The 13,984-nt window shown below is 45.5% G+C and overlaps 2 protein-coding genes across 3 annotated transcripts in view; both read left to right on the forward strand.

Moving 5' to 3' along the window:
* The window catches only part of ISOC2 (isochorismatase domain containing 2), a 241,972-nt gene that overhangs the window by 156,413 nt on the left and 71,575 nt on the right, over positions 1-13,984 (forward strand). The window lies entirely within an intron of this gene.
* LOC138652124 (uncharacterized) lies at positions 10,329-12,547 on the forward strand. Its single transcript, XM_069742866.1, has 2 exons — positions 10,329-11,114; positions 11,614-12,547. Exons 1-2 carry the CDS (start codon positions 10,671-10,673, stop codon positions 12,412-12,414), a joined length of 1,245 nt encoding a protein of 414 aa, XP_069598967.1. The 5' UTR covers positions 10,329-10,670; the 3' UTR covers positions 12,415-12,547.

Raw genomic sequence — 13,984 nt, forward strand, 5'->3', positions numbered from 1 at the left:
CGAGTGCTGGGGGGCCTGAGCAGGCGGGGACACCAGCGCGCTGTGGGGGTCAGGTGCCGGAGTCACCGCTAGCTCAGGCCCCCAACACTTGCTATACTCACTTGACCCTGATCCGGCGCTGCGTGCCGCTCCGTGTTCCGGGTCCTCTGGCTGTGACTGTTCAGTCAGAGGGCGGCGCGCATTAAGCGCGTCATCCCGCCCTCTGAACTGTGAACATCACAGGCAGAGGACCCGGAAGAGGAGCGGCGCGCAGCGCTGGAATGGGCCAGGTGAATATAGCTTATACTCACCCTCCTAGCACATCCCTGCTTCTCCGTTGGAGATCGCGGTGTGCGTTCAGTGTTTACGCATACCGCGATCCCCTGGGAGCGTCACTCTGTGGGGGCCAGACTGCGCCGGCGCTTGCACTTGCGCAGTCTATAAAGGCTTCGGACAGAGTGACGCTCCCAGCCTTATATTATAGATATGTTTCATTCATATGTAGCTCTATGTAACTCGGCTATGTCATTATCCACCATAGTGACAGCTTACATATCAAGGGACTTCCTGCCCTATGCCTGCCACCCATACATGTATCTAAACGTGCATCAAGGTAACTAGCTTATGCCTCATCTTTATTCCAAATATCTACTACTTTGATCAATGTTGCAGATGGTTTTAGCAAAGATTGTTGCTCTTTATCAGTGGTCTCCAGCCATCTCTGGCTCCTCTTTTTTGTAAATATTTGTAAATATCATTTGTTTGCTTACCTATATTTCACGTATTGGTGTGTATATCTTGTGTGTATTTTAGCCTATTCACATGATACAGCATTGTTTTTATCTCTGTTGATATTGCTAGATCTAAATCTTTTTTCTTTACTCCCGTAATAACCCCATGAATAAGACCCGGGAGGGTCGAAACATTGGGTTTCTATCTGCACTTTTTTCTTTTGTGGCAATCTGATTTGTGAGCACAATAAACTTGTTAAATATTTTTGCATCATACCAGTTCCAAGTGTGCGGTAATTGTCGATACACCCCCTGTACTGCTGGCAGACACATGCCCCCCCCTGTACTGCTGGCAGACACATGCCCCCCCCTGTACTGCTGGCAGACACATGCCCCCCTGTATTGCTGGCAGATACATGCCCCCCCTGTACTGCTGGCAGACACATGCCCCCCCCCTGTTGCTGGCAGACACATGCCCCACCCTGTGCACACATGCCCCCCCCTGTGCTGCTGGCAGACACATGCCCCCCCCCTGTGCTGCTGGAAGACACATGCACCCTCTGTGCTGCTGGAAGACATGCCCCCCCCGTGCTGCTGGCAGACACATGCCCCCCGTGCTGCTGGCAGGCAGATGATAAAATAACAAACACTTAACTCACCTTCCGATGATGGCTCCGTGCTCACAGCTCCTCGTTGGCGCTTCCAGTGTCTGTGCTGACATCCGATCATGTGATTGGCACAGCACAGTGATGACATCACTGTGTGCCCAGGTCACATGATCCGATGCCTGGGAAACAGGAAGCACAACGGAGGAGCTGTGAGCACAGAGCCATCATTGGAAGGTGAGCTAAGTGTTTGTTATTTTATCATGTGCCTGCCAGCAGCACGGGGGGGGGGCATGTGTCTGCCAGCAGCACAGGGGGGGCATGTGTCTGCCAGCAGCACAGGGGGGGCATGTGTCTGCCAGCAGCACAGGGGGGGCATGTGTCTGCCAGCAGCACAGGGGGGGCATGTGTCTGCCAGCAGCACAGGGGGGGCATGTGTCTGCCAGCAGCACAGGGGGGGCATGTGTCTGCCAGCAGCACAGGGGGGCATGGATGTTTATGCTTGACACACGTATTCCCTATGGCCTTAATGCTAGACATGATTTAATAAAGCATTACTAATTAATGTTTAAGTAATGTTCAAGCAATGTTCCTTAAGGGTATTTACTATGTCAATTTAAGTTATTTCTATGATATTCTTAACCGGTGATTACTTCTTTATACATTTATACATGCTTGTTTGCATTTTTAATTGTCTGTCCAATCAATGTCTTGTGCACACTATAAATATGTTTTCAATGCACTATTAGGTAGATCATGAGTAAGACTTTATAGTTGAAACGCGTTGATCCTCCTTACTGGTGTGCCAGGTGTTTGCTATGCAAAGACTTTTTTGAAGAAAGATATATCGTTTTAGTTGTTTAATAAAGTCTCACAAAGTTTGAACCACCTCCGCCTTCAGCTGGATCATTTCTCTTCTTATCTCCATTTGCTGTGGGCGCTCACCTCGATCCGTGCTGGGCGTTGGCAGCTCTGGGGATTCCTTCTAAGAGCGGTAAGCTGACTACATTCCTTTTTTTTCCCTTGTCTATAGAAGACCTCACAGTGCATGTCAGACCAAATGAGAATCATGAGGTCAAAGGAACTGGCCAAGAAGCTCACAGAGACAGAATTGTGGCAAGGCACAGATCTGGACAAGGTTACAACAGAATTTCTGCAGTACTCAATTCTCCTAAGAGCACAGTGACCTTCATAATCCTTAAATGGAAGAAGTTTGGGACCACCAGTCTTCCTAGACCTGGCCATCCAGCCAAACTGAGCAATTTTGGGAGAAGAGCCTTGGTTAGAGATCTAAAGAAGAACCCGAAGATCACTGTGGCTGAGCTCCAGAGATGCAGTAAGGACATGGGAGAAAATTCCACAAAGTCAACTATCACTGCAGCCCTCCACCAGTCGGGCCTTTATGGCAGAGTGGCCGGACAGAAGTCTCTCCTCAAGACAAGTGCAAGACAAATTTAAAAGCCCGCGTAGAGTTTGATAAAACACATGAAGGACTCCCAGGCTATGAGAAATAAGATTCTCTGGTCTGATGAGACGAAGATAGACCTTTTTTGGTGATAATTCTAAGTGGTACGTGTGGAGAAAGCCAGGCACTGCTAATCACCTGCCCAATACAATCCCAAAAGTGAAACATGGTGGTGGCAGCATCATGCTATGGTTATGTTTTTCAGCTGCAGGGACAGGATGACTGGTTGTCATTGAAGGAAACATGAATGCAGCCAAGTACAGCGATATCCTGGATGAAGACCTCTTCCAGAGTGCTCTGGACCTCAGACTTGGCCGAAGGTTCACCTTCTACAAGACAATGACACTAAGCACACAGCTAAAATAACAAAGGACTGGCTTCAGAACAACTCTGTGACCATTTTTGACTGGCCCAGCCAGATCCCTGACCTAAACCCAATTGAGCATCTCTGGAGAGATCTGAAAATGGCTGTCTGCCAACATTCACCATCCAACCTGATGGAACTGGAGAGGATCTGAAAGGAAGAATGGCAGAGGATCCCCAAATCCAGGTGTGGAAAAACTTGTTGCATCATTCCCAAGAAGACTCATGACTGTACTAGATCAAAAGGGTGCTTCTTAGTGATGAGCGAATATACTCGTTACTCGAGATTTCTCGAGCACGCTCAGGTGTCCGCCGAGTATTTTTTACGGTTCAGGCAGAGGGCGGTGCGCACAATAATCGCGTCACCGCGCCCTCTGACCTGAGCGTCACTGCAGAGGATGGGGAAGACGCAGCTGCTGCCGGCGGTGGAATGGGGAGCAGGTGAATATCGCGCACTGCGTTACTCACATGCTACTGGCGCGGTGTCCCTGGTTCTCCGGCCCCGGCAGCTTCTTCCTGTATTGAACGGTCACATGGTACTGCTCATTACAGTAATTAGTATGCGGCTCCACCCCTATGGGAGTGGGGTCGGGTCCATATTCATTACTGTAATGAACGGTACCATGTGACTGCTCACTACAGGAAGAAGCTGCCGGCGCCGGAGAACCAGGGACACCGCACCAGGAGCAGGTGAGTATTATTACACAGCTGCTGCTCCACCTCCCCTGCCGACCCCTGAGTATGACTCGAGTATAAGCCGAGAGGGGCAATTTCAACCTAAAAAAATGGGCTGAAATTCTCGGCTTATACTCGAGTATATACGGTATATATTCACTGTTGAACGGCTGGACAGTACAGAGATTAATCCGCTACCAGCACTTTATGGGCCCAGAAACCCAAAGACCCATTTTAAAAAAGACATTGAAAAACTGGAGCAATTTCATGAAGAGCTACCAGGATAGTGAGCAGACTGCAAAGTATATCCTACCATGAACGGTTAAAGGATCTGGGAATGTTTAGCTTGCAAAAAGAAGGCTAAGAGGAGACTTAATATCTGTCTACAAATATCTGAAGGGCTGTCTAATTGTAGAGGGATCATTATTATTCTCATTTGCACATAGAAACGATAAATCAGGAAACCTAAGGGCTGACTTGCATAGGTGCCATACCTGCAGTGAGATTTAACTATTACCTCGAGCTGCACCTCATACAAGTTCTTAGCATCTTTTTGTGTCACATTGGATTACGGATTGGGCCCCTGCTTGTACACCTTCATTCAGGAGTGCCTTGTTCTACTATACAGGCACCTAAAGGCTGACTGCAGAGTCTGCAAAGCTAGAATGCATAAGCTAATAAAGCAAATAATAATCAAAGAGTTAAAAGTGCAATAACTAAAGGATATGACACCAAGTACTGAAGCTACATTTACTGTTAATGCCAATACATCAAAGCATGCATGGTGTACAGACTCTAGGACAACTAGTCATATGATTAATGACAGAGGCTTCTTCTCTAGCTTTAATCATAGTAAGTCAGAGTAAGTGATCTTGGCTAATGGTCAGTATATGGATTCAGAGGTGATAGGAGATTATTATATTAATTGTCAAGTTTCCCTAACACAAAGCAGAAAAGTCCCAGTAAAGGATGTGCCATACAGTGGGGAAAAAAGTACCGTATATACTCGAGTATAAGCCGACCCCCCTAATTTTGCCACAAAAAACTGGGAAAACTTATTGACTTGAGTATAAGCCTAGGGTGGAAAATGCAGCAGCTACTGGTGAATTTCAAAAATAAAAATAGATGCTCCATACCGTTCATTATTGCCCCAAAGGAGGTTCCATATAAAGCTGTGCCATATAGAATGCTCTATACCGTTCATTATGGCCCCATAGATGCTCCATATAAAGCTGTGCCCCATATAATGCTCTGCACCGTTCATTATGGCCCCATAGATGCTCCATATAAAGCTGTGCCCCATATAGAATGCTCTGCACTGTTCATTATGGCCCCATAGATGCTCCTTATAAAGCTGTGCCACATATATAATGCTCTGCATCGTTCATTATGGCCCCATAGATGCTCCTTATAAAGCTGTGCCATATATGCTCTGCACCGTTCAGTTTGGCCCCATAGATGCTCCTTATAAAGCTGTGCCATATATGCTCTGCATCGTTCATTATGGCCCCATAGATGCTCCTTATAAAGCTGTGCCATATATGCTCTGCACCGTTCAGTTTGGCCCCATAGATGCTCCTTATAAAGCTGTGCCATATATGCTCTGCACCGTTCAGTTTGGCCCCATAGATGCTCCTTATAAAGCTGTGCCATATATGCTCTGCACTGTTCATTATGGCCCCATAGATGCTCCTTATAAAGCTGTGCCACATATATAATGCTCTGCATCGTTCATTATGGCCCCATAGATGCTCCTTATAAAGCTGTGCCATATATGCTCTGCACCGTTCAGTTTGGCCCCATAGATGCTCCTTATAAATCTGTGCCATATATGCTCTGCACCGTTCAGTTTGGCCCCATAGATGATCCTTATAAATCTGTGCCATACAGTTAGGGCCAGAAATATTTGGACAGTGACACAATTTTCGCGAGTTGGGCTCTGCATGCCACCACATTGGATTTGAAATGAAACCTCTACAACAGAATTCAAGTGCAGATTGTAACGTTTAATTTGAAGGGTTGAACAAAAATATCTGATAGAAAATGTAGGAATTGTACACATTTCTTTACAAACACTCCACATTTTAGGAGGTCAAAAGTAATTGGACAAATAAACATAACCCAAACAAAATATTTTTATTTTCAATATTTTGTTGCAAATCCTTTGGAGGCAATCACTGCCTTAAGTCTGGAACCCATGGACATCACCAAACGCTGGGTTTCCTCCTTCTTAATGCTTTGCCAGGCCTTTACAGCCGCAACCTTCAGGTCTTGCTTGTTTGTGGGTCTTTCCGTCTTAAGTCTGGATTTGAGCAAGTGAAATGCATGCTCAATTGGGTTTAGATCTGGAGATTGACTTGGCCATTGCAGAATGTTCCACTTTTTGGCACTCATGAACTCCTGGGTAGCTTTGGCTGTATGCTTGGGGTCATTGTCCATCTGTACTATGAAGCGCCGTCCAATCAACTTTGCAGCATTTGGCTGAATCTGGGCTGAAAGTATATCCCGGTACACTTCAGAATTCATCCGGCTACTCTTGTCTGCTCTTATGTCATCAATAAACACAAGTGACCCAGTGCCATTGAAAGCCATGCATGCCCATGCCATCACGTTGCCTCCACCATGTTTTACAGAGGATGTGGTGTGCCTTGGATCATGTGCCGTTCCCTTTCTTCTCCAAACTTTTTTCTTCCCATCATTCTGGTACAGGTTGATCTTTGTCGCATCTGTCCATAGAATACTTTTCCAGAACTGAGCTGGCTTCTTGAGGTGTTTTTCTGCAAATTTAACTCTGGCCTGTCTATTTTTGGTATTGATGAATGGTTTGCATCTAGATGTGAACCCTTTGTATTTACTGTCATGGAGTCTTCTCTTTACTGTTGACATAGAGACAGATACACCTACTTCACTGAGAGTGTTCTGGACTTCAGTTGATGTTGTGAACGGGTTCTTCTTCACCAAATTAAGTATGCGGCGATCATCCACCACTGTTGTCATCCGTGGACGCCCAGGCCTTTTTGAGTTCCCAAGCTCACCAGTCAATTCCTTTTTTCTCAGAATGTACCCAACTGTTGATTTTGCTACTCCAAGCATGTCTGCTATCTCTCTGATGGATTTTTTCTTTTTTTTCAGCCTCAGGATGTTCTGCTTCACCTCAATTGAGAGTTCCTTTGACCGCATGTTGTCTGCTCACAGCAACAGCTTCCAAATGCAAAACCACACACCTGGAATCCACCCCTGACCTTTTAACTACTTCATTGATTACAGGTTAACGAGGGAGACGCCTTCAGAGTTAATTGCAGCCCTTAGAGTCCATTGTCCAATTACTTTTGGTCCCTTGAAAAAGAGGACGCTATGCATTACAGAGCTATGATTCCTAAACCCTTTCTCCGATTTGGATGTGGAAACTATCATATTGCAGCTGGGAGTGTGCACTTTCAGCCCATATTATATATATAATTGTATTTCTGAACATGTTTTTGTAAACAGCTAAAATAACAAAACTTGTGTCACTGTCCAAATATTTCTGGCCCTAACTGTATATGCTCTGCACCATTCATTATAGATGCTCCATATAAAGCTGTGCCATATAGAATGCTCTGCACCGTTCATTATGGCCCCATAGATGCTCCTTATAAAGCTGTGTCCCATATAGAATGCTCTGCACCGTTCAGTTTGGCCCCATAGATGCTCCACATAAATCTGTGCCAAATATGCTCTGCACCGTTCAGTTTGGCCCCATAGACGCTCCATATAAATCTGTGCCATATATAACGCTGCTGCTGCAATTAAAAAAAACATACCTCTCTTGCTTGCAGCTCCTCAGCGTCCCGTCTCGGCGTCTCTCCGCACTGACTGTTCAGGCAGAGGGCGCCGCGCACACTAGTACGTCATCGCGCCCTCTGACCTGAACAGTCAGTGCAAGTGGACGCGAAGACGGAGCAGTGCCCGGCGTGTGGAACGTGGACAGGTGAATATAAAATACTCACCTAGTCCCGGCGCTCCTGACGCTGCCCCTGCCTGTCACACTGTCTTCGGGTGCCGCAGCTCTTCCTCTGTCAGTGGTCACTGGCACCGCTCATTAGAGGAATGAATATGCGGCTCCACCCTTATGGGAGTGGCGTCCATATTCATAAGTTTAATGAGCGGTCCCACGTGACCGCTGTACAGGGGAAGAGCTGCGGCACCCGAAGACAGTGTGACAGGCAGGGGGAGCGTCAGGAGCGCCGGGAGTAGGTGAGTATGCGACAATCCTCTCTCCCCCTCACCCGCCGACCTTGCCACAGACCGTGACTCGAGTATAAGCCAAGAGGGGCACTTTCAGCCCAAAAATTTGGGTTGAAAATCTCGGCTTATACTCGAGTATATACAGTATTTAGTCAGCCACCAATTATGCAACTTCTTCCACTTAAAAAGATGAGAGAGTCCTGTAATTGACATCGTAGCTAAACCACAACTATAAGAGTCAAAATGAGAAAACAAATCCAATCACCTTGTCTGATTTGGCAAGATTTATTTTGTATATTATGGTGGAAAATAAGTATTTGGTTACCTAAAAACATGCAAGATTTCTGGCTCTCACAGACCTGTAACTTCTTCTTTAAGAGCCTCCTCTGTCCTCCACTCATTACTTGTAGTAATGGCACCTGTTATCAATATAAAATACACCTATCCACAACCTCAAACAGTCACACTCCACTACGGTGAAAATCAAAGAGCTGTCGAAGGACACCAGAAACAAAATTGTAGCCAGGCACCAGGCTGGGAAGACTGAATCTACAATAGGCAAGCAGGTTGGTGTGATGAAATCAACTGTGGGGGCAATAATAAGAAAATGGAAGACATACAAGAGCACTGTTAATCTCCCTCGATCTGGGGCTCCACACAAGATCTCATCCCGTGGGGTCAAAATGATCACAAGAACAGTGAGCAAAAATCCCAGAACCACACGGGGGGACCTAGTGAATGGCCTGCATAGACAATGATCCCAAGCACATCACCAGGGCAATAAAGGAGTGGGTTTTATAAGAAGCATATGAAGGTCCTGGAGTGGCCTAACCAGTCTCCAGATCTCAACCCCATAGAAAACCTTTGGAGGGAGTTGAAAGTCCATGTTGCCCAGCGACAGGCCCCAAAAATCACTGCTCTAGAGGAGATCTAACAAGAAAACCAAAACTAAATAGATAAAGGGTATAATTACTGAAAAAAAACAAAAAGAAAAAACCCTTAAAAATACTTTTAATAGATATGCATTAAAAGATGCTGACCATCATTGAACAATAAATACAAAATACCCACACCCAGGGTTGGGCGAGCCAGTGGACACAGGGCACAGCAATGCAAAAAGTGGAAAAAAGGAAGGAAAATGTATGCCTACACAGTTCCCTAGAGGGCTCCTAATTAGATACACCCTTCCTGTCAGTGGAGGTTGGCACCCTAGAAATCGATGTGGCGCCCCCACACCTCGTCGGCTGTCCCTCCTAGCCCTGGGTGTCCCTGCCAACTTCCCAAACCCCAAACCCCACACACATACAGCCTCTATCTAGCCAAGAAAAGGGCAAAAAAAATGCCTAATAATTAAGAAAAAATACAGGAAAAAAAATATATATATTAATTGACCTAGGGTAAGTATTTCAATAGGGTAAAATGGCCCTCAGTACTCAGGTCAATATTTATTTAGATTAGTAATCCAGAATAGACTAGCTAGAGACCAACTGCAGAATTTACACAATGACCATGACTAGCTATAGATATGATCAAATATCTGCGTCACATATCCACATATAAGATTGGTAAAAATATACCGCACCAGAAAAATGCTCATATTCCATAGTTGTCCTCCACAAGAGGAAAACATACATCTTCATGGAAAGAGTTCACAAAATCTCATAATCTTCATAGAAAAGTAGTTCACATAGGGTACATAATCCCAGTATCTCTGGGCCCGGTGTGCAATCACAGAACAGAGCAACCTGGTGTCACATAATACATATCATGGTAAATGGTGCAGTGCAATATCATAATCAAGCCACCATAATAGGTCACTTATCTTATCATTTCAGATCTTTTGTCCCAGTGTTTATACAGCGTCCCTATGCGTTTTAAGGGTACCGTCACACAGTACAATTTTGATCGCTACGACGGCACGATTCGTGACGTTCGAGCGATATAGTTACGATATCGCAGTGTGTGACACGCTCCTGCGATCAGGGACCCCGCTGTGAATCGTACGTCGTAGCACATCGTTTGAAACTTTCTTTCGTCGTCTAGTGTCCCGCTGTGGCGGCATGATCGCATGGTGTAACAAAGGTGTGCACGATATTGTATACGATGTAAAGGGCGGAGGAGCTGGCTACGTAGGAGCGCAAAATTCTCCACCTCCCGTGTGCTGATTGGGCGGTACAATACTGTGCGCTCATTCGACAGACAAAGGACTATTGTTCCAAGCGGATAAAACCGGAGCTGTCGAGCGCGCTATTCATTTCTCTCTGTAGCACGTGCTGGATACAGAACTCCTAAATTCGCTGGATTCCCTGTACTTTTATAACTACTATAACTACAGACTTTTACCGCAAAAGGTATGCATAACGCTACAGCGTAGCAGATGTTGCGCTTCAACGGGGATAAACGCTGGAGCGTGGTCGATTGTTCCTTTATGGAGAGTAGGGTAGGCCAGAGAACCTCAGGTACACAGCTGTAGCGTGGCCCAATTAATTAATCCTTTTACAGATCGAGATGGTTGACTGCCCCATTTAATGCCAGTAGTAACATATATAGTTATTAGATCAATGGTCAAAACATTGTTTTGTAAGCACGTGTATTTATTGTACATTTGTTTTATTTTTAGGAACTATGCTCACTTCCGATGAGAGTTCTGTTGTTGCTGCTGCCCTGGTGTTTGAGGCAGCACGTCTCCAAGAGGAGAGACGTCCTAAACGAAAACGTCGCATGTGGACCTGGAGCTGGCTGCAGAAAAGATCCACATTGTCACACATGGGTCTCATAAGAGAGTTACGTGACAATAACCCTCATGATTTCCGAAACTACCTTCGGATGTCAGAGGAATCCTTCCAAATAATACTGTCTGCTGTTACGCCACTCATACAAAGGCGTGATACGCCGATGCGTGCAGCCGTGCCCGTGGATGAAAGGTTGGCGGTGACACTGCGGTTCCTGGCAACAGGAAGGTCTCTTCAGGATTTGCAGTTTTCCGCAGCTGTTTCCAGACCTTTCCTGAGCGTTGTGATTCCGGAGACATGCGAGGCCATTGTGCACAGCTTAAGGCATTATATGGAGGTACTACTATATTATTTTGGCTGTTGTGTTATGTCGATATATTATACTAGCTATTTAACCCGTTCTACGCCCTGGTTGCGCGCATTTCTATTGGTATATGTTCTACATCCTATCATGTGCTGCTCCCATCCTGCGCCCCCATTCTGACATGTGCTGCTGCGATCCTGCGCCATCCTGCGCCTCCATTCTGACATGTGCTGCTCCCATTTTGCGGCTCCATTCTGACATGTGCTGCTCCAATCCTGCGCCACCCTTCTTTTATTTGCTGCTCCCAACGTAATTTAATAGGTTATATTATTTTGATATATTGTTTTGCACCCCCTCTCAGTCAGTGAAACCGTCTGATAAAATGGCTGCCTGCATATTCTGGATTGTTGACTATAACTTTGTTATACTAATCAAAACTGTGTGTCAATCACTCTAGGATGTCCACATGAGAGTGTATGTGCACAACAATATATTTGACCTAATTTGTACTTGTTTCCTTCTCATCTTGCAGTTTCCCAAGACGGCGGAGGACTGGAAGAAGATTGCTTCCGATTTTGATCAGCTGTGGCAGTTTCCAAACTGCGGTGGTGCATTAGATGGAAAGCATGTGCGCATCACGCAACCAGCCAACTCTGGATCCTTTTTTTTCAACTACAAAGGATATTTCAGTGTGATCCTCATGTCCCTTGTCAATGCGAACTATGAGTTCGTCGATGTGGATGTTGGCATGAATGGTCGAGTCTCCGACGGTGGAGTTTTTGAACACACTTCATTTGGGGAAAGCTTAAGGAACAATCAACTGCAGTTGCCAGTAAATGAAGACACAAAAGCAAACCTCAATTTTGTTTTCATCGCAGACGAAGCTTTCCCTCTTCATCCACATTTGCTGAAGCCATTTGCACAGAGAACACTCACACCGGAGCGCCGAATCTATAATTACCGGTTGTCGAGGGCCCGTCGTGTGGTTGAAAATGCCTTTGGGATTATGGCTAATCGGTTTAGAGTGTTCCACACAGCTATCAACTTGAAGCTGCCGTCTATAGACTTTGTGGTTTTGGCATGCTGTGTGCTCCATAATTTCCTGAGACATCATGATACGAGCTCCTATTCTCCTCCTTCGTTTATTGATGCAGTGGACCCAAGAACCGGAGATATTGTGCCCGGGGAATGGCGTACACAACCTGATAATTTAACAGCTCTTCAAGCACTTGGATCTGGCAGACAGGCAGACGATGCAAGGGACTGTCGAGAAAAATACTGTCAGTACTTTAATGGTTCTGGAGCTGTACCCTGGCAGGATCGCGCCGTATAAAAAAAATATTTCTTTTTGTTTTGCTGTTTACTCAACAATATGTATGTTATGCTTTCGTGTCCACAATGTAAATTTGCGAGTAGGTCACTGTCTTTTCTGTAATAAAATTAAATTGTATTTATTTCTCCCGTTATTGTTGATTGTTCATTTTAGATACTACGTTATAGCGGTCGGTCTATATTGCATTCCAAAGTCAAATGTTGACTTCCTTCCATTCCAAGCTCTGCCATGCACACAAACAAAGGTGTACCCACACAGAATCGTATTTTCAATCATATAAACCTCTGTAAATGACTTAAAATGTGATGAGATGCCTAAAAAATAGTGTTGTAAACCCTTATAGCTCCATAAACATTAAATAATGAGAATTTTTTTTTTTTAGATAACAATTTCTTTATATGTAACAATCTAACTCCAAAATATAACATAACCAAAAAAACAATAAAAAAGAAAAATTATCTTCTTCCACGGCCCAACAGGTGTCGCAGCATCACGCACTGCTGCTCAACTTGAGCCTGGAGGAGCGCTGCTGTCTGCTGCAGGAGCGCTGCTGTACGCTCCAGGCGCAGTTGTCTGGCCAGGAGCTCTCTCACGGTGGGCGGTTCTGTGGATAGAAGAGGTTGGAGAACTGATGGTGATTCCGCTGAAAATACCTATCGACCTCTGTTGCTGGACCAAATTGAGTGTGTTGTAAATTTCTATTTGGTCCGGGCACACAGGGCTTTTTTTTTTTTAATTAAATTTTACAGTTTTTGTTGTCAATTGTGACATTCCACCGAGATATCCACTCGTATTATCTTAATACTTACGGAGAAGGGACGCCGGTTCTTCATTGCCAGAACCACTACTGCTTATTTCCCATCCATGACATCTGGCCACTGCTGCTAAAAGGAAATAATAACAGATCTGTTTAACTATGGAACACGCCGTTGCAAAGCGCTCGCTGTTTTTGTCACTTACGTATGGTAGCTTCTGGGGAGAAGGCCGCCGACCCGGGGGAGGAAAATGAGGGCCGGAAGGGAGGTGTTGAGGGTGGTGTTGGGGTGCGAGGCCGCATGGTCAATAAACATGTTGAGGTCCCGGGCTCTGGGCTGCTGCTGGTGGCGGATGAAGGAGAGCTTGTCTCAATGAGAGGTGCCTGTTGCCGGCGCCTTCTCTCTACACATAAATGAAACAAACAAAATGTTTAGACATTCCTATACTGTATGTTGTAAACCAAGTGCAGAGCAAAGGGAATCATTTAAACCAATACGGTTCCTGCTTTAATTAGTCCTAAAATTCAAAGGGAATGAACGCTGTGTTCTGATCGTGTTTTGCAGCAGCACTGGAGAAGTTGTAACAGAGAAGCTTGTCTTTTATATGTGTAGTACTGTGTGTGCTCCATATTGTGTGTTCCGTACGATGTGTACGTGGTACTGTGTGCGGCACGGTGTGTACGTCGTTGTGTGTGCGGCGCTGTGTGTGCTCCGTATTATGTGCGACACTGTGTGTATGCCGCAGTACTAGAAGAGCATCACGGCTGTGCGCGTCTACTGATTAGCTGCCATTATTTCTCCTCCGGGCACTGTGC

Source organism: Ranitomeya imitator, chromosome 10, assembly GCF_032444005.1.
Source record: "Ranitomeya imitator isolate aRanImi1 chromosome 10, aRanImi1.pri, whole genome shotgun sequence".
Taxonomy (NCBI): Eukaryota; Metazoa; Chordata; class Amphibia; order Anura; family Dendrobatidae; genus Ranitomeya; species Ranitomeya imitator.